This window comes from Trichomycterus rosablanca, chromosome 1 (genome assembly GCF_030014385.1).
Source record: "Trichomycterus rosablanca isolate fTriRos1 chromosome 1, fTriRos1.hap1, whole genome shotgun sequence".
Taxonomy (NCBI): Eukaryota; Metazoa; Chordata; class Actinopteri; order Siluriformes; family Trichomycteridae; genus Trichomycterus; species Trichomycterus rosablanca.
In genome coordinates this window covers 7,612,458-7,640,126 of record NC_085988.1, presented here as the reverse complement: position 1 = coordinate 7,640,126, position 27,669 = coordinate 7,612,458, and the positions used below count along the sequence as shown (strand labels likewise).

General features: G+C 40.2%; 1 protein-coding gene across 1 annotated transcript; it reads left to right on the top strand.

Annotated features, from left to right (window-relative positions):
* Positions 1-695: 695 nt before the first annotated feature.
* eomesa (eomesodermin homolog a) lies at positions 696-23,140 on the top strand. Its single transcript, XM_062997706.1, has 6 exons — positions 696-1,411; positions 7,919-8,073; positions 8,437-8,558; positions 20,024-20,182; positions 20,344-20,405; positions 22,059-23,140. The coding sequence occupies exons 1-6, from the start codon at positions 696-698 to the stop codon at positions 22,819-22,821; spliced, it is 1,977 nt and encodes a 658-aa protein (XP_062853776.1). The 3' UTR covers positions 22,822-23,140.
* The last annotated feature ends 4,529 nt before the right edge of the window (positions 23,141-27,669 follow it).

Here is a 27,669-nt window from a genome sequence, read left to right as displayed (position 1 = left end):
TAATTTTAATATAATTAATTAGACGTTAAAGTAAAGCATGTCCAAATAAAATAGTCTTTGTTGCTTTGATTTTGATTTCATTTTAAATTGGGTTTTAAATCGAACAGAGGATTATTTACAGACATTATTATCATCTACAGAACGTTTCAGTTTCTGTTTCATTTATAATTTGTGTTTGGTTATTAAAATTGGTGCATTTTTGTGGAGCCAACGGGTCTAAAACGCTCCAGAAAAACGAGTTGTTTAGCGAGCCTTAATTATTCTACATTTAAGTATACAGTTTGAATATAATTTGGGTAATTAATACCCCCATTTCCAAAAAAAAAAAAAAAAAAACCTTTAGCATGTATGAATACTTGAAATTGTGATGTTTTTGGGTAAAGAAATGCCTCTTGCTTTTTAATTGAGTCTATTTAACGCGAGCTGTAGGCCAAGAGTCGCAGGAGGTGGATAAAACCCCCGCAAGAAGCATGAAAAGGTGAAGCTCCGCCCATCAGGGGAGTGTGAGAGGGTATATAAGCACCCCTGCAGCATCACATCAAAGCAGAACTCAGAAGCGCTTAGAAGAAAATTAAAGAAACCACTATATAGAGAGAGATACACGCAGGCGCGCTCCTGCTGCTGGCTCACTTGGTTTCGACTTTTATTTCCAATTTATTTCTTTCATATTTTGTGTGTGCTTTGCTTTTTCGAGCATGCAGTTGGAGAGCCTCCTGCCCAGCTTACCCAAGACCTTCTACACCTTATCTTCATCCTCGTCGTCTTCAGACAGCACGAGCCCGGGCCAGGCGGAAGCGAGCGCGCACAGCGAGCCCGAACCGAGCAAAAAGTACCGAACCGCGATGATGATGTCGAGCGCCACCAACACCACCACGGGCAGCAGTACCACAGTAGGAGGAGGGTCCGAACGCGAGGGGGACGACTTCCCCGACACCAAGAGCCGAAAGAGTTCTCCAGTGATGGGGGCAGTGGAGCAGCAGCAGGAGGAAGAACTGTCCGCCGGCCGCCGCTACGGTATCGACGAGCTCGGCACCGACCGCTACTTCATCTCCCCGACCTCCGACACCAGTGCGTGCTCCCTGTTCCCGTACAGCGCGCAAGGTGGGCCGGTGTACGGTACCACCGGCTCACGCTACTCCTCCCCGTACTCCTCTTCTTCAGTGCTCGCTCCCCCTCCTCCACCTCCCCCACCTGGACCTCCACCACCTCCTCCACCGGGCAGCGTGTGCCCGGCGCGCAGCCAGCTCGCACCCTCCGCCTACCAGTTCGGACAAGGGCCCGCCTGCCTGTACCCGTCCTACCACCACCCCGCGCTCCCGGTGGGCCGCGCGCAGGTCTACCTGTGCAACCGCGCGCTCTGGCTCAAGTTCCACCGGCACCAGACCGAGATGATCATCACCAAGCAGGGCAGGTAAGGTGCACTCGCACCCCACGCACTGGGTACCGTAACCTACAAGGGACCCCAAATAATAGAATGCAAATGTACTGCCATTGATCATTAGATTATAAAGTTTAGCATGCATTACAATACAGGGTACTGGACTAGTAATCATAAGGTTGCCGGTTCAAGCCTCACCATCATTAGGGAGCCTCCTGAGCAAGGCCCTTAAACCTCAATTGCTCAAATTGTATTCAGAATATAGAACGCCTTTATTTGCCATATGCATATACAGATGTGCATCTTATCCCAGCTTATGTTTGGAAGCTGGAGTCAGAGCCCCTGGAGCAGAAAGGGTTAAGGGCCTTGCTCAAGGGCCCAACATTGAAAAGCTCTACCCACTAGGCTACCACTGTCTGAGAATTGTAAATCGCTTTGGATTAAAGCCGTAAATATAAATAAAAGGTACTTTTTTTTATTTGCACAATTGTCTAACTTATTATTTATTTGTTTATTTATATATTTAACTGTGGCCTGACAAATACACAAAGGAAAAGCATTAACTGCGCATGCCTGGAACCATAAAAGAAGACTTGAACAGTTTTACCCTACCTTGCACCCATGCACCCATAAAAATACAAATAGAAATACAAAAATGGACCCAAAGTATAAAGACAAGATACAGTAAGCAGACCGAATTAACACCGATCATGCAAAAAAATAGTGTCAGGTCATACACATACCTGTTCTTTTTTGGACCATATATTGTGTTTTCTTGGTACACACAGGAACATAGTAAAGCATGGTCTTGCAATCAAGCTTCCTCTATTGTTTTAAGTTTTATATGTTTAAGTGTTAAACATTTGCAAAAATGTTCCTAGAACTGATTTTAATTTGCTAACCCGGAGCTGAGACCAGTATGGAGTCTGGAGTCCGGTCGGGTGTCAGCAGCATGCTGTTTTTATTTTTTAACCCAAATTGTTGTCCTTGATGTGCCACTTTAATGCGTTGTGAGATCAGATACTTTTAAACTCAGACTAATTTTAAAGGGGTACAGTAATTTTAAAGGGGTAAAATAAGAAAAGAATAACTAGTGATGGCACAGTGTCTGGAAGAAGCACTTGGCTAAATTTCCTCAGACTACAAATGTATTTAATATCATGAACCTCAGAGTTTGACGCATTTATTGATTCTTGGATGTTGAGTCAGATACTAAACCCTCTCTATGTTTCTCTCTCTGTATGTTTCTCTCTTTTTCTTAAAAACACTGACAATAAGATATTAAAAATAGCTAAACATTCCTGCTGCCTATTAATCATCACTATCATTTGGTTTCAATGATGGGTTAAGTTAAAAGGGCCAGTTTGTTATTGTAATTTATTTATTTTTAAGATGCCCTCAAAACACTAACCCCAGTGCATGTATTTGTAAGGGATTAAACCTCTTCTCACATGATAACCCACCTAAACCCAACCTGTTATATATATACTCATAATAACTGTGCATCTATTACGTGTATTTAAGGAACACCCACACACACACACTTACTAATGAAGGCCAAGGTTTTCCCCATTTTAAGAGAAGTTAAAGGGAGTTCCACATGGTTCAGTACTTGAACTGTAGTGATATTTCTTCAGGTATCTGCTGTAAAATTACCGTGATCTGAATATTCTAGTAATTTTGATAGTACTTATAAATCTGAAAGCTCTGATCGATGCTCTGACAGCTCATCTCATCATTACTAAACACTAAGCTCACACTAGTCTCCTCAAAACTAACGCATTTAGTTTGTTCCTTGTTTTACCTGCGCAAGCAACTATTTTTGCACTGCTTTTTGTCCATATTAAAACAAAATAAACTAAACATGATTCCTTCATGGCATCTTCGACCAGAATAAATTTTTACTGCATTTTTTTTTTTTTTACCTATCTCAGGAAAAAAAACGTTGTTCTGTGTATTTAGTTTACTAATCTATAATGTAATTTATTTTTACATGTAATGTGTTTAGTTTGTATTTTCCTATATGATATTACACGTTGATTAAACGTTTGTTTACTCGGTTGCGTTTTAGATGAGGCTGTAACTTTATGAATTTAGAGTTTAAGTGCAGGTTCAGTTAAATATAGGTTTTTTATTACCAACATTTGCGACTCGATTGGTACATTGTTATTTAGTCTGCAGATACACAATATACAGTAGTTTTAGAGCCAACATACATCACGACTTTGATTACCATTAGTGCACCAATCGTCCCTTCTTTTCCAATTACCTTTAAGCAATTGCTTATGTATAAAACGACTAGTCACATCATAATAGCATGAATTCAGACTGAACGTCACTGATGGTTTATCAATGAACTTTTATATGATCAGTTAGCTGTTTAAATCGAACCTAATGCTGCCAGGTAATATAATATAATTAACCACATTTATAGACGATGGTTCTAAACCATATTTCACTTTATAAAAAGCTTCAGGATTTGTGAAGCAGCTCAGTGCGTGTCCCATCACACCACCATCACCACCATAGATGACATGTTCTTCAGTCTTTATTCACACCGTTTACAGGGCAGTTGTAGCCTAGTGGTTAAAGCACTGGACTAGTAATCCAAAGGTCGCTGGTTCAAGCCCCACCACTGCCAGGTTGCCACTGTTGGGCCCTTGAGCAAGGCCCTTAACCCTCAATTGATTAGACAATATATACCGTCACACGACTGTAAGTCGCTTTGAATAGAAGCGTGTGCTGAATGTCGAAAATGTAAACTTACTCCCCATGATTATTAGGTCGGAATGGTTTGTTTGTTTTTACGCCAACATGAACCGTGGAGAACTGGGTTCGATCCCTTCGTTACCTTCGCCGAGTACCCCGTTTTTTCCCCCACCCACCTTCCACTTCACCCAAATTGCCCCTATAGCTGCGAATGGGTGAGTAAATGGATGTGATGGCACGGCGACCCAGACAGGCTATAGTGAGAATGAATGAAAGAATAAATTATATGATCTCGTTAATAAAAGCTAGAACACCGATCACACACGCCTACTCTAATTTGTTCTGGCTCCCCAAATCTCCTGTAGAAAATATTGTCTCAAGTTTGGTGTTTTTAATAATGTTAATAATGTTAGTGGTTGTTTCTGGCGTCATTTTTTGCACAGCCACCAGTTTCAATCAAATTTGTCGTGTAAAACTAAGCCAGTTTTTTTTGTGTCTTTACTGGCCTCAAATGAAGTAACCCACTAATCTAATAAAAATAATAGTCAGGAACTGGACCAGTTTAAGCCCCACCGCTGCCAGGTTGCCACTGTTGATATGATATCGATCTCTGGCGTCATATTTGCACAGCCACCAGTTTCAATCAAAATGTGTGGTGTAAAACAGAGCAAGTTTTCACTGTGTCTTTACAGGCCTCCAAAATAAATAATCATTTAATAATAGTCAGGCGGACAGTTGTAGCCTAGTGTTTAAGGTACTGGACCAGTAATCAGAAGGTTGCCGGTTCAGGTGGCCATGTTGGGCCTTTAATCCTCAACTGCTTAGACAAAATACTGAGTAAATGCTAAAAATGTAAATGAAATGCAGCACTGAGAAAACAATAATAAAGATATAAAATAATGCATTTATGTAATGATTATGGGACGTTAAACTAAGTGCGCACACAAGATTATCAGTGTGGTGCGTCTGAATGCTGCTTATTATTATTATTATTATTTGTGCTGTGTATTATTAGTGCCCTGGTGACAATATTAAGTGTTTGTGTTTCTTCCCTGCTGGTAATAACTGATTTCACCCGCTGGTTGTCAAAATTATTTGGTGTCAGAGCCACAATCGTGTTTGCATTAATCTAACATATAATTAATTTATTTGACGACATCCGTGTTTTAAATCAAATTTTGCCTTCCAGTTAAATCTAAAATACAAATGATTATTTAATAGTATAAATGATTCCATCAGTATTTGGATATTTTACGCAGAATGCATTTTGTTGGTTTATTTTTTATTATTATTACAGATTTAAGAATAAAGAGCATATTTAAATGCTGACTGCACACTGAGGGGTGAGGGGGGTGTTTTTGGTGGGGTGGGTGTGATGGTGTTTCAGCGCGTTTAATGTGTTACTTTCTAAACAAGTGCATTTCCTGTGTTAGATAAAACTACAACGATTAAACGAACGCGGTATAAAATGAGCGATTTATTTGCGTGTGTTATTATTTTATTATAATTATTAAAAAGGTGTTTATGCTAAACGCGCCGCTGGTTTAGTTCTGATTATTACACCGACATGAGCGAATCATTTTTTTACTTTTATTTTCGTTTCGTTCTTGGCGTTTTAACACATTTACCCCAATTTAAATAATATATATTTTATTCTGTCAGCGTGTTTAATTTAGTCTAAACACTCCAGCACAGAAGAGCATTAAATGTTTGATTATTTCACTACCGCATCAGTTCAACTGCGTAGAGTTTAATTATCTGATAAATAAATAATAGTATTTCATTAATTAAATTATTATATAAATACAATTATTCAGCCGCGATCAGGAACTTTTATTTATTTGCGTATTTTGTTTTTGTGCTGCTAGATAATTTAAGGTTTCTTTAATCGTGCTGGTTAAACGATCCTGAGCAAAAGTTTGTACACCCCTGGTCTAGTTTATTTACTTTATTTTCCAAAAAATAACTATATTAAGACGTATTTAGAGACTAGAATAAATGTTAATTTTCTATTAAATTTAGCAAATAAATAGATTGTGCAGTTATATTTGCTATATAAGAAATTAATAAATAAGGACTTCTGTTTTCGTTTTATTACCGGCCTTTATAACCGATCTTAACATGTTATTTATATAGTACACAATTTATTAATTAATTGTAAAAAAATAAAGAAGTAAATATATATAATTTGTTTTTATTTATTTATTTACTTGTTTATTTATTTATTATTGGACAGTTGTGGCCTAGCGGTTAAGGAACTGCACTAGTAATCCAAAGGTTGCTGGTTCAAGCCCCACCACTGCCAGGTTGCCACTGGGGCCCTTAAGCAAGGCCCTTAACCCTCTATTGCGTAGACAAATAATGTCACAGTACTGTAAGTCGCTTTGGACAAAAGCGTCCGCTAAATGCTGAAAATCTGAAAATGTAAATTACCGGCCTTTATAAAAAAAACTGATCTTAACATGTCATATATTTAGTACACAATTATTAATTTGATTTTTATTTGATTTATTTTAATTGTGGGCGGCACGGTGGCTCAGTGAGTAGCAAGAGGGTCCTGGGTTCGATATCCAGTGGCGGTCTTGGTCCTGGGAGTTTGCATGTTCTCCCCGTGTCTGCGTGGGTTTCCTCCCACAGTCCAAAAACATGAAACTGAGGTGAATTAGAGATACAAAACTGTCCAAGACTGTGTTTGACCTTGTGAACTGATGAATGTTGTGTAATGAGTAACTACTGTTCCTGTCATGAATGTAACCACAGAGTAAAACATGACGTTAAAATCCTAATAAACAAATACATTTTAATTGTAGGTGCTTGAATGCTCTAATAAATGTGCGATTTATTTATTAACCTTAGATTATACTCAACACAGCTGAGCTCAAAAGTTTACATACATTTCTAATGGATGTGGATTTAATGACGGGCTTTTCTGTAGTTTAGAACACCATAGCTGATATCTTCCATATGAATAGTGTCTGTTAGACAACACTTATTAAAATGTGCATGGAACAGTGGTTTCTTGTCAAGTCTCCTCATGCTAAAAGAATTCACCATAAAAAAACAGATCTGCCACGATCATTGTACTGCGGCCTTTAAGCCCCTCGGAATTTAAAGCTCTCCTGATGGTGGACAGATTCGTCCAAGTTCCACCAGCGCCTGGTTCAGGTCAGGCAGGCAAAATTCTCGACAGTTTCCTTTCCTCATCTTGTGATGTGGTCAAGCTAGTTTTGTATATATATGGGCACAGAGAAGTAAGCAGCTGTATATTGTAATCAGTAAAATGGAATTAGGAGGCCATGCCACAAGGTTAGATGCTTTTATGAAGCTATGTACACCACCAAATTAACCATCTAAGTTGTATTCGTAAAATATTTGTAAGCTTTTATTTTTGGTGATAATGTGTTATGCTTGATCATATAAGCAAATATTAATCCCAAATTGTCTTCGGTTACTGCTTAATCTGTAAAACATTGGGCACCAGGTGGGTTTTTTACCCTGGACAGGGTGCCAATCCATCATGGTGCGCCAATCTCTGATTGCCATACACCTAGACACATTTTAAAAGTGGGGAAAATTGGGCGACACAAGAAAACCCATGCGGACCTGAGAGATAAAGTAAGATCCTGGTTCTCCAGCAAGTTCCATGTACCATGTTCCACCCTACCAGCTGCACCATCATGTCGCGGTTTTTGAAGGTGTTTGTCAGGCTCAGTTCGGGGTCATGGGTGCACCAGTGCTTCGAAAATCACATGATGCTGAATGGAAGCCATGCTCAGCCCTTCACTCCTCATGTTCCTCTACTCCATCTGTGTTGTTTTTGCTCTCTTCTAGGCGCATGTTTCCGTTCCTGAGCTTTAACATCGCTGGGCTGAACGTGAGCTCTCACTACAACGTGTTCGTGGAGGTGGTGCTCGCCGACCCCAACCACTGGCGCTTCCAGGGAGGGAAATGGGTCACCTGTGGGAAAGCGGACAACAACATGCAAGGTGAGCGGGACGGATGATTCAGATTGGGGCGGTGGGAGGAGTCAAATCCGTGTGAGGATTGGGACCTGTTAGAACAGGTGTTTAAAAACTCCACCACAATGTCAGTGTCACTGCAGTGCTGAGAATGATCCACCACCTAAATAATACCTGCTCTGTAGTGGTCCTGTGGGGGTCCTGACCATTAAAGAACAGGGTGAAAGGGGGCTAACAAAGCATGCAAAGAAACAGATGGACTACAGTCAGTAATTGTAGAACTGCAAAGTGCTTCTATATGATAAAATGGAAACAAGGAGGTGGTTTTAATGTTATCGGTGTATGTGTTAACGATGTGATAACGATGCTAACGTCTGCTCATCATTCCAGGCAACAAGATGTACGTCCACCCGGAGTCCCCCAACACGGGAGCGCACTGGATGCGTCAGGAGATTTCCTTCAGCAAACTCAAACTGACCAACAACAAGGGTGCCAACAACAACAACACCCAGGTACACGCTTCACTCCTCCACACATCTGACCAGGATCCTGTCCTCAGAACGGTCACGCAGAGTCGTGACGAGCTGGAGGCAACCACGCCAAAATGATCACTCGGTCACATGGTTTTAATCCATGAGTTTTAACATCATTTATTTGATCTGTCTGTTGAGTTTCCTGTGCTTTAGTCACCGTGTAGTCACTTTCTGAGGTGGCTTCTGGTTTTCTGTTAGTGCAGTCATCATCTTACTCTATTTACCCAGGTCTTTTGGTAGGTTGGATTGTGTGGGGGGCATTGTTGGAATGTTTTCTCTTGTTGGTGTGTTTACTACTGTAGCCAGATGTTGCACTGATGTTCAGCTCTATAATATTAAAGTTTAAGTATTGTCCAGTCACCCCAGACCAGCCCTCCACAATGCAATATAGCAGCAGGCTACTGAAGACACCAGTACCCCACCACTACTACCCCACCGCCTCTGCCCTACTGCATCTTCTACTATAATATCTATCTGAATTAAACAATGACTGAGAGTTTGATCAATCTAGAAATGCACTTATTGGGTCTGTCTGGAAACCAACTGACCAGCCGTGCTGACCATTGTCTACCTGGGCAGCTCCTAACCAGAGGGAATTGTAACCGGTCTTGATCGGTTGTGTATTTATTGGTTATACTAGTCAGTACACTAGCGGGGCGAGGCGGCACGGTGGCTAAGTGGGTAGCACTGTTGCTTCAGGTGGGGCGGTCCGGGTCCTTTCAGTGCGGAGTTTGCATGTTCTCCCCGTCTCTGGGTGCTCCGGTTTCCTCCCACAGTCCAAAAACATGCAGCCAGGCTACATGGAGACACCGAATTGTCCTATAAGTACCAGGCTGCTAGGATGCATAAACCAGTGCATTGTAGTGCCGGTCCCAAGCCCGGATAAATAGGGAGGGTCGTGTCAGGAAGGGCATCCGGCGTAAAAACCGTGCCAAATCAGCCGGCGACCCCTAACGGGAGCAGCCGAGGAAATAGATAGAGTCAGTACACTAGCATGAAGATTTAATTTAAGCAGCTACACACCAGATTAACCAGGAAACAAAGTTACAAAGTTAGTTCTCGGAAAAATCCGGTATTAAACATCGATTCTGCAGCCCGAGATCAAATAAAAACGCTGCTAAAAATTCTCGTCCACGTCAGCAGAAAATCAGCAGGTCGGCAGCTCTCTCTCGAAGCCATGCTAGTTCCTCAAATAAGCGCTGGCAGCTTATCAGTGAAAAATTAGCACTTCAGCTTTTTTGAGTTATCATGCGTCGTTTTGCCCTCTCGGTAATTAAATGCAGCGTGGAATCCAAAAGTGGAGGTGCTTTATTCAGCATACGCTACCACACACACACACACAAACACACACCCATCAGAAAATCTTAATCTGCAGTCGTGTTTCAAACCACGCGGTGTAAAGTCGCCCTAAACTGTGCAAATTCTGTAGAGTGTCTGAAGCACCATTCGTGCTTTTATTTGTAACCACTGGACTTTCTAACCTTGCTTTGTGTACACACACACACCCACACACATACATACATACACACATGCCGACTGCCGGCACCGGTGCAGAAGCTGGCCGACCGGACGAGACCGTGTAGCCTCACCGAGGTGTTAACACACCACAGCCAGAGACCAGAAGTTACTGCTGCAGCCAAAACGCACCACCAACACACGTGTGTGTGTGAAGTGAGGCCATGCCCTCTCGGCCATTTTAAGAGCGTTTGCATCAGCTCCAGAAGAGTTATCTGCTGTTATACTATTACCGAGTCTTGCCTGGAGAACATCTAGAACCTGGGTTCCTTAACCTCCAAGCCTAAACAAAGCAAGCAGAGAGAGCTGGAGGAGACTCCAATGCCCAGAACGTCAGCTAATATTTCCATGAGCATATACTGTAGAAGCTTCAAATTAAAGAACTAGCACTAACATTTTTTGGCTAAGCGTTCTAGACCTGCCCTTCCTGTCGTGAACAAAACCTTGGTGTTAACACGGCATAAAACATCTAAATAACTACAACAAACTTGATTGAGCCTCCTAGAACTAATGGATCTTTGATGGAATGCCTGCTGGCTGTTCTAGAACCCTTTCTGATAAATCACTTTAGGACAGCACATTCTTTGTGTGCTCTGGAACGTGCTAACAGATGGGAGGTCTAGAAAATTCAACGGCTCTTGACTGTTCTAGAACGCTTACAGATTCTGGAACAGAGTGTTCCAAAACGCTGGATCAGTGTCTATAACCTGTACTCTCACTGTGACTCATGGAGATCAAGAATTCTTGGATGAGTATGCTCTCTAGGCAGGGGTCAGCAGGGCAGGTCACTAGGTTTTCAGACGGACCCAGTAAGTGCAAGGTTTGACATGCCAACGTTTCCTACATAAAATAAAACACGCCGCTTTTCTAGACTGATCAAACTCTCAGCTGCTGTTTAATTCGGCCAGATATTATACTGTAATCCCCCCCCCCCCCCCAAATTCACCTACCTTTTACTGTCAAACATGTACTGACTGCTGAATACTTACAGAAACGACAATCCACAGTCTTAAACATACTATTCTACAGTATAGTTTCCATTTTGACATGGTTAAAGATTTCTCATATTCTTGAGTAATTGCCCTTATTAATCTATATTTTTATTTAATTCTACCTTATTGTATTAACTCTAACTGTATTTACTCTGTGCTGGGGCTGCTGTAAGTCACGTCATTGGTCCCATTGGTTTGAATGGCATGAGGCTAACTGTGTTAGCTTAGTAAGGGAAAACTGATGGAATCGCTGTCTAAATAGTGCGTTCGAATATCTGCCTTAAGTCAATGACCTATTAGAATCCTCTCTACTGAAGCAGCTGCCTATGTAGGCAGTAAGAAAGCAAGGCAGCTCCCTGTTTTCGAACACACCCTATAACATAAAATACAGTAAAAGACATATAGCAAAAAAAACAAAAAAAAAACAATGTAAATAAAACACACACATGGCACAGAAAAAAACCACGATATAACCCAACAGCCTGTGAAAATAAATAGGTCCTCAAGGATTTAAAAACGATCAATTGTATGGGGCACCTTATCAAAAGGCAATCTGTTCCATAGTTTCGGGGCAGAGACCTCGTCCGAGTGTGCTTACCGATTCTGAAACAGTGCTTTCTAGAACGCTTACAGATTCTGGAGTGTTCTAGAACATTTTGTTTACTGATGAATCGTCTCAGGAAGCCTCACAATAACACATTATAGGCATGTTTACCTAAGCATTCTAAAGCTAATAGTCAAGAAGTGTTATGGAACGCTCCAGTATTCAGCTTCCAGTGTTTGTCTTTAAGTGATTAGCTTTCTAAGCATTCTAGAAGAGTCTTTGTATGCCGTCTGGCTAAGAGTTCCAGAAAACTTTCTGTTGGATAAGTTTGTAATGCTTCATAATGGACTGCTTCAAATAATCTAGAGCGCTGAGTAACTGGACATTCAGTACATGTAGTAGTTCTTGGCTGAGGAGCGTTCTAGAACCAATGGATCTTACTTTGTTCTAGAACGCTTACAGATTCTGGAACTTTTTCAGCCACTGTGAAACGCACTTTGGCAGAGAGTTCTAGAACATTTCATTTATTGATGACTTCTAAAGCTTCTAAGGCTAATAGTCAAGAAGTGTTATAGAAATGCTCCAGTATTTAGCATCCAGTGTTTGTCTTTGAGAGATTGGCTTTCTAAGCATTCTAGAAGAGTTTTTGGATGCCACCTGGCTAAGAGTTCCAGAACACTTTCTGGAATGCTTCATAATGGACCGCTTCAAATAGTCTAGAGCTTTAAGTAATTGAACATTCAGTACATGTAGTAGTTCTTGACTGAGGAGTGTTCTAGAACTGATTTTTTTATATTGCTTTCTGATTAGATTATCTAGAACGACTTATTGAGGATCATATGCTATAAACATGATAGATCGTTCTGTAACGTAAACTACAGAACCACTCCTGACTGAGCTTTTGGAATGGCTTTTGATGGGAGTGAGCGTAGCATGTCTGACAGCATTGTAGATCAAATGCTCGGTACACTGAGCTGTAATTAAGCAATAGAACACTTGAGGTCGTGTGTTATTGCGAATAACATCACGGCTGTGATTTGGTTGCAGGCACGAACCGAAGGTGAGTAGATCATCACAGCCGTGATGTTATTCGCGATAACACACGACCTCGAGTGTTCTATTGCTTTTATACAACAGTTTTTACAAAATAAAGAAAGAAAATAAATCAAAGAAGCCCTGAATTTCATATTAAATATGCTTTAATATTGACAATACCTTCCGCCAAAAAGCAGTTCCACAATCAATATAAAGTTTAACACTACAAAGCAAACATCCCAAGTTGCAAAAACTCATTTCAGGGAGGTAAGAAGAAGAAGAAGAAGAAAGCAAGAACCTCCGAAGAGAAAAAAAGAAATAAAAAAACCTCTCGCACACACCAAAGGCTATAGATGAAAACAGAACTACTAGGAGCTGCTAACTGGCTTAACTAACTGTGCGCGTTACAAACACATTAATGTTCCCTAAATAGTGCACTAGATTGTGTATCAGATCATGGATATATGTTCCCTACATAGTGCACTAGATAGTGAATTAGACAATTGATTTATGTTCCCTACACGGTGTGCTAGATATCAGATAACGGATTTAAAACGCGATCTGGAAAAAAAGGCTGTGTCGCCTGCGTGCGCGTTTGTGTGCATGAAGCTTGTCGTTAATGGCAACGCGTCAGCGGAGTAATACCATTGTGGTGTGAAAAGGCCGTGCCGTTATCACCAATATCAGCACGGTTAGAACGCTTCTCAACCAATCACATTATACGGTCGGAACTACCTGTTGTATAAAAAGTTTTAAAGTACACCAGATATTGAGATCAGAATCGGATCCTTCAGACTCCTCCATCTCTACGTGACGGCTAATGAAACTTTGCTTTAGCATAGCATGCTATCATGAGCGTTAGCGACAAACAGCCTGATGTATACAGTCTGAAAAGAAGAAGCAGCAGAGTATGAAAGTGATTTACATGTTGAACGTCGTATAATAGAGCTGCTGACACTTTTTAGGCGACTTCACACCAGGGGTTCTCGAAACCCGACCACAGATTAACAATTGTGATACAGTAGATGGGAAAAAAAAGGTCTTGCACTGTTAGCAGTGCCATGCTACAATTTAAGTCGAGCTTCGTTTCACCACAAGCGCTGTTTATTATTGACCTTCTGGTTCGGTTATCGGCGGTTTAACATCGTCTAATAACATCGTCTCGTAATTGAAAATTGGGTTGAATTGGACCAGACACGCCCGGTTATGGTCACTGCCAGACCTGCTGGATCTAAACATAATTTCAGTAGAACCTGTCTGATTATGTAAAGCAGGACTGAAGGTCTCAAAAAAAAAAAAAACCAGCATGTTCTACAGAGATTCAAATACAGATGTGCATCAGGTTACAAACCCATTGCTAAGACTCTGGGACTACACTGAACCACAGCGCAAGCTATTTACTCCAAATGTAAAAAACATGGAACAGTGGTGAACCTTCCCAGGTGTGGCCAGCCTACCAAATTAATCAAACGTGCATCTACAACTCATCCAGGAGGGCGGCACGGTGGCTAAGTGGGTAGCACTGTCGCCTCACAGCAAGAAGGTCCTGGGTTTGATCCCCAGGTGGGGCGGTCCGGGTCCTTTCTGTGTGGAGTTTGCATGTTCTCCCTGTGTCCATGTGGGTTTCCTCCGGGTGCTCCGGTTTCCTCCCACAGTCCAAGGATGTGTGAGGTGACTTGGAGATACAAAATTGTCCAGAACTGTGTTTGATATTAAACTTGCGTGATGAGTGACATGAATGTAACCAAAAGTATGAAACATGACGTTAAAATCCAACTCATCCAGGAGGACTCAAAACAACCCAGACGAACATCTAAAGACCTGCCTGGTCTCGGTCACCTCAGTTAAGGTCAATGTACATGATTCACTGAGCAAAAATGGCTCCATACAAGAGTTACAAGGTGCAAAACAAAATGTTGCCTCTCGCATTTGACAAAAAAACATCTAGATTACCCCATGTGACTTGAGATAGCATTATGTGGACAGATGAGTCAAAGATGGAACTTTTTGAAAGACACGGCTCCATGGTTACATCTAACATACACGGTGGCTCATTCCACCTTAAGAACATCATGGTGGAGGTAGTGTGATGGTCTGGGGCTTGAAGTGGCTAATAAGTCCAGACCTTATTAAACAGTTCATGCTGGAAAATCCTCCAGTGGAGCTGAATTGACTGAATTCGGTAAAGAAGTAATTGTATCCAATCACCCTGATTGCGTTACGCTTCCTCTCTACCGATACAACTCTCCTGGGGAGCTTTGCAACAGACACACGCCCCCCCCCCCCCCCCCCCCCCTCCTCTTTTCACCTGCACGAGGCGAGTTCATATGCGGATCAGCCTGATCAATGCATTATTCCTCTACTCTGCACAAGTGCCATCAATCAGCCAGCTTCCCACCCTGTGAACGACAGCCAGTCATTGTTCTTGTAGGTGCCCAGTCTATGCATTCCAGTGATAGCTCAGTGGTTAAGGTACTGGACTAGTAAACAGAAGGTTGCCGGTTCAAGCCCCGCCACCACCAAGTTGCCACTGTTGGGTCCCTGAGCAAGGCCCTTAACCCTCAATTGCTCATCGTGTTCTGCTCATTGTGTAAGTCGCTTTGGATAAAAACGTCTGGTAAATGCTGAAAATGTAAATGTAAATATAATTCGAAGTCCCAGCTCTGGTGTGTATTTTACAGAGTGGAGGCTGTTGTAGCTGCAAATAGAGGATAATTCTATATTAACGCTGTCTCAGCTGTCTACATACTTTTGGGCATGTTTGTGGATTCATTTGTCAGACTGAAGAGACACATTTGTTTAAAAAAAATATACAAACTTATTTTACTAAAGTTACCTAACACCTAGATCACTGTATATGTCATTAAATCAACTAAACAATGATGGATCAGACTCATCATCAGCTTTCTGTTGGTCGATTTTTTTTTTTACATGGTTAAAGCTAATATTCAGAGAAATGTCATTTACTGGACGATGATGATGGACACTTCCTGTGTGGACCCTTTTGGCTGATGTGTAGATTCTCTGCGAGTTGTTTGTGTGGTGGTTTGACACCTCGGTCAGTGTGTTGCTGTAGAGAACAGGTCTGCAGATTCTGCACAAACACCAGCAGAATGTGGTCACCAACTGCTTAAATACTTTTTTTTTACTTTCAGCATCTCTTGTGTACGGTTTAGGGGTCGCCGAGGCAGATCGTCCTGGTCTGCATACCTGATTTAGTTTGTCCAGCCATGCCAGGACCAGAGATGTTCATAAGTCACAAAATACGAGTCCAAGTCAGGTCATGAGTCTTTAGGCTAGAGTCCGAGTCAAGTCACGAGTCAATATAATAAACACAAAACATCTAAGTTCAGATAAAAACAACAGATTAGCGAGTGTATTTAGCCGTTTTACTTCATGCCTTTACTTTCATCGTCATTGTGTAAATGAATGTAATTTCTATAACAAGAAGGTTCCAGTTAAAAGCTTCAACTGATACGTTTTGTTTTCATTACAGTAGAGATGGGACGATCGATCGGCTATGAATCGGTATCGGCCGATTTTTAATCAAAATATGCTATCGGCGATCGGCCGATATTTCCTAAAAGTAGCCGATCCGATCGTGTGATATATAAAGACCACGTTAAGTTAACAGCTCAGTGGATTGATCCAGACTTTGAGCTATGAAGCGCCAACCATCACATCACCATTCATCAACCATCGTACAGAAACCACAGTGAAAGCTCTTCATGACCTAAAATAACATAATTAACGTTGTGCATCATACATACGATGTAATTTTGCTGATTGTAATATTTACTTTAAAAAGATAATTCAACCCGGTCACATCTGAGTGGATTCTATCAGCACGTTATATAAACTCCTGGTTCACTTTGGTAAATCGTAAGTGGTTCTTACTTGTGATGTAGATGAGAACAGAAAACGTTACAGAGCCAATCAGAGTCAAAAGTTTATTCATTACCAAATTCGTTAGTTCAGGATCATCTGCTGAACTTTTAGCTCCTTAGACGGAACGAGTCTGACTCGGTTACAGATCTGTGGTAATAGCAGTGTAATGAAGCTTTTTAATGTAAGAGAGTCACAAAGAATGTTCTGTAGTAGCTGGTGCTTATTTAAAACCACAACATTTAATTAATAACAGTAAACACAGAGAGATAACTGAGAAGAGAAACTTACGCTTGGCGAAAAATGAATCGACTCGTTGAAGGAGATCGCAGATCGGGATCGGCACATCTCTACATTACAGAACAAAAGCGCTCGATAAATCCTGGCACAGCGGCCAAAATCCCAAACACAGCAAAAACAATCATAACCACTGCTTACCTTAGCTTCTGTTCTTCCAGATGCTATTACATTTATAAGCGTGTGTCCCATTAGGAATATAATTCGTTATTTTGTAAATGTGCTTATAATTAAAAACCTCCAAACTTTTCTCGGTTGTGAAGTAAAACAGGAAGTCGTTAGAAAGCCGATCGAGCATTTCATTACCACGTCATCTGTGTGCGCAAACTGAATAAATGCAAATAACAGCATTTCTTACTAACAATTACAATCAGAAGCTCTGATTGGTTCAGAAAGCGTTTTTTCAACCATTAGTGCCAATTCTGTAGGAGCGTTCCATTCACCCCAGCTGTTCCTGTGAAGTGCACTACGTAGGGTATTCCACCATTTTAAGTGAGATTCCAATCCAAAGGTAACGGAAATGTTCAAATGTGTATACAGTGGGGCCAAAAAGTATTTAGTCAGCCACAGTCAGCAAGTTCTCCTACTTAGAAAGATGAGAGAGGTCTGTAATTTTCATCATAGCTACACTTCAACTATGAGAGACAAAATGAGGGAAAAAAAATCCAGGAAATCACATTGTAGGATTTTTAAAGAATTTATTTGTAAATTATGGTGGAAAATAAGTATTTGGTCAATAACAAGTTCAACTCAATACTTTGTAACATAACCTTTGTTGGCAATGACAGAGGTGAAACGTTTCCTGTAAGTCTTCACCAGGTTTGCACACACTGTAGCTGCTATTTTGGCCCATTCCTCCATGCAGATCTCCTCTAGAGCAGTGATGTTTTGGGGCTGTCGCTGGGCAACACGGATTCCACAAATTTTCTATGGGGTTGAGGTCTGGAGACTGGCTAGGCCACTCCAGGACCTTGAAATGCTTTTTACGGAGCCACTCCTTCGTTGCCCGAGCGGTGTGTTTGGGATCATCGTCATGCTGGAAGACCCAGCCACGTTCCATCTTCAATGCTCTCACTGATGGAAGGAGGTTTTGGCTTAAAATCTCACGATACATGGCCCCGTTCATTCTTCCCTTAACACGGATCAGTCGTCCTGTCCCCTTTGCAGAAAAACAGCCCCAAAGCATGATGTTTCCACCCCCATGCTTCACAGTAGGTATGGTGTTCTTGGGTTTTTCTTCTTCCTCCAAACACGACGAGTTGAGTTTTTACCAAAAAGTTCCATTTTGGTTTCATCTGACCACATGATATTCTCCCGATCCTCTTCTGGATCATCCATAAGCTCTCTGGCAAACTTCAGACGGGCCTGGACATGTACTGGCTTAAGCAGGGGGACACGCCTGGCACTGCAGGATTTGAGTCCCTCTCGGCGTAGTGTGTTACTGATGGTAGCCTTTGTTACTTTGGTCCCAGCTCTCTGCAGGTCATTCATCAGGTCCCTCCGTGTAGTTCTGGGATTTTTGCTCACCGTTCTCATGATCATTTTGACCCCACGGGATGAGATCTTGACCCCAAGGGAGATTATCAGTGGTCTTGTATGTCTTCCATTTTCTTACAATTGTTCCCACAGTTGATTTATTCACACCAACCTGCTTGCCTATTGTAGATTCACTCTTCCCAGCCTGGTGCAGGTCTACAATTTTCTTCCTGGTGTCCTTCGACAGCTCTTTGGTCTTGGCCATGGTTGAGTTTGGAATCTGACTGTTTGAGGCTGTGGACAGGTGTCTTTTATACAGATAACGAGGTCAAACAGGTGCCATTAATACAGATAAAGAGTGGAGGACATAAGAGCTTCTTAAAGAAGAAGTTACAGGTCTGTGAGAGCCAGAAATCTTGCTTGTTTGTTATTGACCAAATACTTATTTTCCACCATAATTTACAAATAAATTCTTTAAAAATCCTACAATGTGATTAACTGGATTTTTTTCTCATTTTGTTTCTTATAGTTGAATTGTACCTATGATGAAAATTACAGACCTCTCTCATCTTAGGAGTAGGAGAACTTGCACAATCAGTGGCTGACTAAATACTTTTTGACCCCACTGTGTATATATATATATATATATATATATATATATATATATATATATATAAATAAACGTAACTAATGTTAACACATGCTGACGCTAGCGACTCTTGTTGTTCACAAGTAATTTTTTTGCGAGTCATGAGTCGAGTCATTTGAAATGAGTCCGAGTCGAGTCTGAAGTTGCTGTGTGTGCTACTTGCGTGCGACTCGGACTCGAGTCCCCATCTCTGGCCAGGACACTAGCCAATCGTATCTGTGCAGACTGCCGACCGACTGACAGCACTTCTGAGATTCGAACCCATCACCAAAGCACTAGAACAATTCCAGTCTCTGAAAAAAGTGGAAGAGCGGTATTCAGTCCCTTACATAAAGGTCTTTAAATGCTCTGTTTTGATCTTGGCTCTGCTGACTCAATCACCTTGCTTCAAAATCTCCTAACTGGGATGTGATCTAGCAACACACTATGATTTATTTTTTGAACACCATGCTCATCTTCTTGAATCTATTAAGCCCTGGAGCATTGTCAATAAGCAGGAAGAGACCAGAACCATGCAGATAAACACTGTATGCAAAATACCTCCCTAAGTGTAGGGGTCAAACATTCAGACATCTGCTGTTTTCTTGGTGTACACTGTAGCTCTGTACACACACTGACCCCTGGTGGAGAATTTGGTGAAGGACAATTCATTCGACTAGTTTAAACCCCATCACGCTGCCACCATGAGTAAGGTTAACACACAATCATGAATGAATACTACAACCGCACCATATGGCCAAAAGTATATAGACACGACCATTCGACAAAAGCAAAGCGTCTACTTTTCTGGGAAGGCTTTCCACAAGAGTCTTCAGTCAAAGGAGCATCATGGGATCAAGCACTGTTGGACAAGCATGATTAGCTCTACATTGGTGTTCCTATTAATCCCAAAAATGTTTAATGGGGATGAGATCAGTGCTCAAGACACAGTGAAGCCTTTAGTATTTGTGACCATGTTGGATCTAGCTGTTAGCTTCCAGTCATGAGTTCAAGTCGGAAGTTCTAGTTTGTGGGTTTGCTGTACTAATAAATCCACCGTTGCTGTGTGCAGATGATCGTCATGCAGTCCCTCCACAAGTACCAGCCCAGGCTGCACATCGTGGAGGTGAGTGAGGACGGCGTGGAGGACATGAGCGGCGAGTCCAAAACCCAGACCTTCACTTTTCCGGAAAACCAGTTCATAGCGGTCACCGCTTACCAGAACACAGATGTAAGCAAAACATCTACATGAACTTTCACACGTCAGCGCTGCTTCACTTCCTTCTGCTTTTCAGTCCGTTTGACCTTCTAAGGTTTTATGCTGTTTTCTTCAAAACGTTGAGAAATGTGGTTTTTTTTTTTAATCTCCTCTCTTGTGTTGTTTTCATCCAGATTACGCAGCTAAAGATCGACCACAACCCGTTTGCTAAAGGCTTCAGAGACAACTATGATTCGTAAGTGTCTGATGGATCAATTAATCACTTCTTGCACTTAATATTTTGTTGATAGATGTTCACCTGATTACAAGATGTAAAGAAACATGAGACGGATAAACGCAGGGTAGGACGTGACGCACTATGTGGCCAAAAGTATACAGACACGTCCGTACCATAAGCTTGCTGGACATGCTGTTACAACCCCCTTGCATCATCCACTCATCTAAGAAGGCTTTCTACAATATTTTAGAACATGTCTGTGGTCAAATGTAGCCAACAGAGCCTTTAAATTCACCCAGTTGACAATTATTTGGTTAAGATCAGGGTTCTGTGCAGGACAGTGGTGTTGCTCTACATCGTCCTTATCAAACCATGTCTTAATAGACCTCACTAGGTATCTCAACACGGTTCCCACAAGGTCAAACGAAGAGTTTTGTTAGCAATGGGTGTGTCTATGATGACTAAACTTGATAATTTTGTAGACCCCACATACTTTTGTCCATATAGTGTACACTCTTGATAGATGCTGTGTCCCCTCAGATTGACAGACAGTGGGAAAGATGGGCTGAATGGAAGACTGGTCTGTGGAATAGATGGGTTAGCAGTTAGGTCTTCATGTATGGGACAGGTGGATGGGTGAATAGATGGATAGTTGACTAGATGGGTCGATTGATAATCAGTTAGACTGATGTTTAGGTAGATGGGTGGATAAGTAGATGAGTGCGAGTTTGAGAAATCTGGTGTAGAGGAATTTTGTGCATGAATGCTCTTTTGACTGAATGGGCACAAATTCCCACAAACACAGTCCAAGATATTGGGGGAAAGTCCTCCCAGAGAAGTGGAGGATGTAATAGCTATAGAGGGGTATAGAGGTGGAAAACTCCTTATTGATGCTTATTTTTTGAAATATGATGTCCAACAAGCTTAACATGAAGTGACCACAGGCTTTTGGCCATACAGTGTAGGTGGAGAGCTTGATTCAAGTGGTTGGATGAATGAATTGGGCAAGGTAGGATGACGAAGCCGTAGTCTAGTGGTTAAGGTTCATGGCCGAATACTACAACCCTATGCACCATATGGCCAAAAGTATATAGACACCTGACCATTTCGGCAAAAGCACAGCGTCTACTTTTCTGGGAAGGCTTTCCACAGGACTAGTAACCAGAAGGTCACTGGTTCAAGCCCCACCACTGCCAGGTTGCTGCTGTTGGGCACTTGAGCAAGGCCCTTAATTCTCAATTGCTCAGACTGTATACTGTAACTAATGGAAGTCGCGTTGGATAAAGGCGTCTACTTAATGCTGTAAATGTAAATGAATAAGTGACTAGATAGATACATGGACAGGTGGTTGGATGGATGGATGGATGGATGGATGGATGGATGGATGGATGGATGGATGGATGGATGGATGGATGGATATGGTCTCTGGTAAATGGGCGAATAGACAGCTAAGGTTGTGAGATGATTTTAAATAATGTAAGCATGAGATGGACAATGGGAACAGATAGTTAGGAAGTTCCTCCTGATGTTCTTCTTGGTGCTCATGGTTTAGTTATGCAGCAATAAAGTGTTGGAGCATCCTTTCCCTTCACAAACTAAGAACCATCACAGTTCCTGGTCCTAAAGCTCATGTGGTTCCCTAAATCGTTTCATTTTCTTCCTCTTAAACAGGATGTACACTGCTCCAGAGAGCGACAGATTGACCCCGTCGCCCACCGACTCTCCACGTTCGCACCAGATCGTTCCGGGGGCGCGTTACGCCATGCAGCCCTTCTTCCAGGACCAGTTCGTGAACAATCTCCCTCAGAGCCATCGTCTGTACGGTGGAGAACGTGCCGTGCCCCAAACCAACGGCCTCCTGTCTCCCCAGAGCGACGACTCTTCCATCTCCTCCTCCATATCCGCGTCGTCCTCGTCCTCCACCACTCAGCGCTGGTTCGTCACCCCGGTCCAGCAGAACGAAGCCGATTACTCCGTCCTTCCATACGGCATCAAACCTCTGCCCCTACAGAGCCCGCACTCTTTCGGTTACTACCCAGAGTCCTCCGCGTTCGCATCCATCTCGGCCGGATGGGGCAGTGGAAGGAGTTCCTATCAGAGGAAAATGGGGGCCGGTTTGCCCTGGTCGCCTCGTCCGAGTCCGCCCGCGTTTTCTTTTTCTGAAGACCCGCTGATCACGGCGGCCGCTAAAGATAAGCTTCAGGACGAGGGGTCGGTGGGCACGGTGGGCAACGGGGGCATCTGGGGTCTCGAAACGGCTCCGAATCTGAAGCCCTTGGACAAATTTGAAGCCTCGTACTCGATGGTGTGTAAGAGACGACGCCTCTCCTCCAGCGCCGACGCGTCGCCGACCATCAAGTGCGAGGACGCGACGAGCGACGATTATGGGAAAGATCAGCCGAAGAGCTACTACGCTTTCTACACCAGTCCGTAAACCATCCACATCATCTCTGCTCCTCTTTCTCTATTGCGCCACATTTTCTCCTTTGCGTTTTTTAACTCGTTTTTAACCGCAGGTGCCAAAGCTGTGCTACTTTATCGTGCTGATTTTCCTTTTCGTGAACGATGGCGATCTATTATTTTTTTTATTTTTTAATCAGAACTGTTTTCTGTTTCTAAGCAATCTGCTGGATTTTAATTCCTTTTTTTATTATTATTATAATTATTATTTTAAACATAGCTATATATTATATATAAAATGAATGTGATTTTTTTTTTCTGCGCCCCTTCCCTTTAATTTAAGATCCTTTATTTGGTTGTACAGTATTTGTGCACTTTAGATTGTGATGTATCTTGTATAAATTGTCTACATGGCACTCGTATGAAGTGTGTAATAAAATGTGCTTTTCATAAAAAATCGCCACATCCTGTTTTTTTTTTTTTTTTTTACCCATTTTGTTTAGGCGCAAAAGCAGCAATTATAAAGGGTTTTATTTATTTCGTTAAGCAAATAAAACTGGTGGCTCATTTTTATACAGTTTAATGCATTAAAATATAATCAGGATATAATTAAGACATGTCCAGGGGTTCCAATAACTCGCCTTTCATCTCTATTTTAAACATTATTTTATGAATATCTTGGTACTATAATGTTCCTTCTATTTGGCTGGTAACATGTATGTGTAATGAAGAAATGATTTATTTAGAAAATCATTTAGGTAGAAGCTTTAGTTCTCGTTATTGGTTCTAGAAATGTAGAACGAAGCTTAAGTGTTATTAAATGAAATGCTATTTGCATTAATGAAAATGATGATTGGTCTTATATCATCATTTGGTATAAATCGTTTAATTTTTTAGGTTATGAACAAGAACATGATACATTTAAAAACAGAGAATCGTCACCAAGCACCAACACGCAAAGTGGATCAAAAATCTTAATCTTAATTGCTATAAACAGCAATAAACACTCATAACCATCTGATGTATGTTTGTTTAGTTTTAGGAACCCTTGATGGACATTTTTGCGTTTGTTATGAAGGTTGAAATGGCTGTACAGTATTTCTGATATACATATTTTGGGGGAGAATAAAGCATCCGCATTCGGCTTAACTTACAGCCTGATCAAGCAATGTTACTACTAATGCTAATTAAAAAAAAATCTAAAATAATGCTTTTAATGTATTTTAAAGATAATACATTCATATCTTTATAAAATACTTATTACTACATAAACTAAAATTGAGACATTTGGTATGTTGCCGAAAACGACTTTTTCGCTGCGGTTAATTTACCCTTAAATTTTTATTATTATTACTGTTATTACAATTATTATTATTATTTATTATTATTACTACTCTTATTGCAATTATTGTTACAATTATTATTTATTATTCTTATTATTATTACTGTTATTACAATTATTATTATTATTTATTATTATTACTACTCTTATTGCAATTATTGTTACAATTATTATTTATTATTCTTATTATTATTACTGTTATTACAATTATTATTATTATTATTACAATAGTATTGTTATTATGACTTATTATTATTACATTATTATTATTATTAGTAGTAGTAGTAGTATATATAACCGGACTCATCGCGATTAATCTTGAAAATAAAATGAACTGGTTATTTACTATTGCTTTAAAAGAAGCGCTACATTTATCCTTTAAGACAAAACGGCATCTTTTTTTTTGTTATCAAATTATGCGTGGGTCATACACTTTATGATCAAAAGTATTTGGACACATTCTGTGTGGAGTTTTGCATGGTCTCCCCGTGTCTGTGTGGGTTTCCTCCCGCAGCTCCGGTTTCCTCCCGCAGTGAGGTGATACTAAATTATCCATGACTGGTTACATTCATGACCGAAACCGTAGTTACTAATTACACAAGATTCATTCAGACTTTGAGGTCTATCTGTGTATAGTTCAGTTTGTGCCCATTCAGTCGAAAGATAATTGCATTTGTATGGCTGGGCACTGATGTTGTTCAGGAAAATCTCAGGTCAGAAGTCTTCACGTTAAATTCAGATATGTTCTGTGCAGGACAGTGCAGGAGTTTCTTTATACTGAGCTTTTCTTCATGTCTAAACTCTTGCTGAAAAAGAAACATATAAATTCCTTTATATCATCGATTTATTACACTTGTTAGCAACTGTTATGGCTGAAATGCATTCATTAAAAAAATAGGTGTGTCCTAATACTTTTGTCCATATAATACTACTGTATTGACACGGTGCTACCGTCCCATTAGAAGCTCCCCACCACCACCACCACCAAACCATGGTTTTAAATTTATTATCTGGGCACATGGGATGCACCTTGACTAGAAGGACAACATCAGACACATTTATTCACATGCAGCAAGGACCAAGTTCAAAACTAATCCACCTTCTGCACGTTTTGGGAACATGAGAAGTACACTGGGAAGTTCTTACAGAGAGAGAGAGGAGATTCAGGACCCACTGTACCGGCTGTGCCACCCAGAACATTTGTTGTATCCAACATTCAGCTAATTCATCCAAATATTTAACCCAGCAGTGTAACTAATTTACTCCTCAGAGCTCACACTCCTTCACTCAGTTATTACCCAGAATCCTCTTGTTCAGCTGACTGAAGCCGAGTTCTCTATATTTAACTATGTGCTGTAATGTTGATGCTCCACTGATAATGAATGATGTAAAAAATATTAATCTGTTCTGAAATAAGTTAAATTCTAATGATCTGACTACACTGATAAGGCATAACATTATGACCACCTTCCTTATATTGTGTTGGTCCCCCTTTTGCTGCATACACAACAAACTGTGATGCTCTGTGTGCATTAACTTCTTCCAGCCTTCGCTCCACACTTGCATCAAAGAGCCTTGGCTGCCCATGACCCTGTCGCCGGTTTACCACTGTTCCTTCCTTGGAGCACTTTTGATAGATACTGACCACTGCAGACTGGGAACACCCCACAAGAGCTGCAGTTTTGGAGATGCTCTGACCCAGTCGTCTAGCCATCACAATCTGGCCCTCGTCAAACTCGCTCAGATCCTCACGCTTAATCATTTTTCTGCTTCTAACATCAACTTTGAGGATAAAATGTTCACTTGCTGCCTAATATAATATTATTATAAAATTGTTACATGAATTATTTTATGATTATTTTAATAGACTGATTATTTTCCTTAAGCATGAATAATTCCTGCAATTATCACTTCGATTGACGGGTTACATTCCCTCAAACACATTATCATTATATATTCTGTAATTAATGCAATAATAATATTATTAATAATAATAATAATAACAATGATAATGATAATAACAATAATATTAATAACAATAATAATCACAATAATACCAGTAATAATAAATAATAATAGTAATAATAATAATAATAATAATACTAATAGTAATAATAAAAGCAATAATAATAATAATAATAATAATAATAATAACAATAATAATAACAACAATAATAATAATAATAGTAATAATAAAAATTATATTAATAATAATAATAGTAATAATAATAATAAATGATTAAATAATAAATTGTTATTTTTATTATTATATTTATTTATTTATTTATTTATTTACAGTATTCAATCTAATCAATTAAGGATTAAGAGTCTTGCTCAAGGGCCCAACAGTGACGGGGTTTAAACCAGCGACCTTTCGATTACTAGTCCAGTACCTTAACCATTAGGTTACAATGTCCATATACCGGGGTGTGTTAGTGCATTACGCACAGTGACTCCGAGGAAACCGGACACACCGCGGGCCGGTGGTATAATGTGTACAAATGAATGATCTCATATAAACACGCGTGATATTTAAACACTCGGAATTTTCTGATTTTCCGTGTTTTTTCCACCACGGAGAACAAAGTCTTACTGCGTTATAGACACAAATAAAAATCTTACAAATCTTATCAATCATAAAAGAAGGTCCTGGGTTCGATCCCCAGGTGGGGCGGTCCGGGTCCTTTCTGTGTGGAGTTTGCATGTTCTCCGCGTGTCCGCGTGGGTTTCCTCCGGGTGCACCGGTTTCCTCCCACAGTCCAAAAACATACAAGTGAGGTGAATTGGAGACACAAAATTGTCCATGACTGTGTTTGATATAAACTTGTGAACTGATGAATCTTGTGTAATGAGTAACTACCGTTCCTGTCATAAATTTAATCAAAGTGTAAAACATGACGTTAAAATCCTAATAAACAAATAAATGAATAATCATAAACATTACCGCACAAAACACTGCAAACAGTAGGTTATTATCTTTATAATCCACTATTAATGACCTGCTGGAAACATGTGCTTTAAATGCGTCCAGACTTTTAAATGCGTCCATAATAATAATAATAATAATAATAATAATAATAAAAATAATAATAATAATAATAATAATAATAATAATAATAATAATACATAAAAAAAAAAATAATAATAACAGTAATAATAATAACAATAATAATAATAATAATAAATAAAAATAATAATAATAATTAAAAATAATAATTATAATAATAGTAGTAAAAAATAATAAAAATAGTAGTAATAATAATAATAATAATTAAAATGATAATAATAATAGTAATAATAATGATAATAATAATAATAATAATAATAATAATAATAATAAAAAAAAAAAAATAATAGTAATAATAATAATAAGACATTTATGTTGGCTTGGTGGCAGAGTGGGTTGCACGGTTGCATCACAGTAAGAATATCCTGGGTTCAATTCCCTATCTAGGTCCTTTCTGTGTGGAGTTTGCATGTTCTCCCTTGTCTGTGTGGGTTTTCTTCGGGTGCTCCGGTTTCCTCCCACACTTGTTTTTC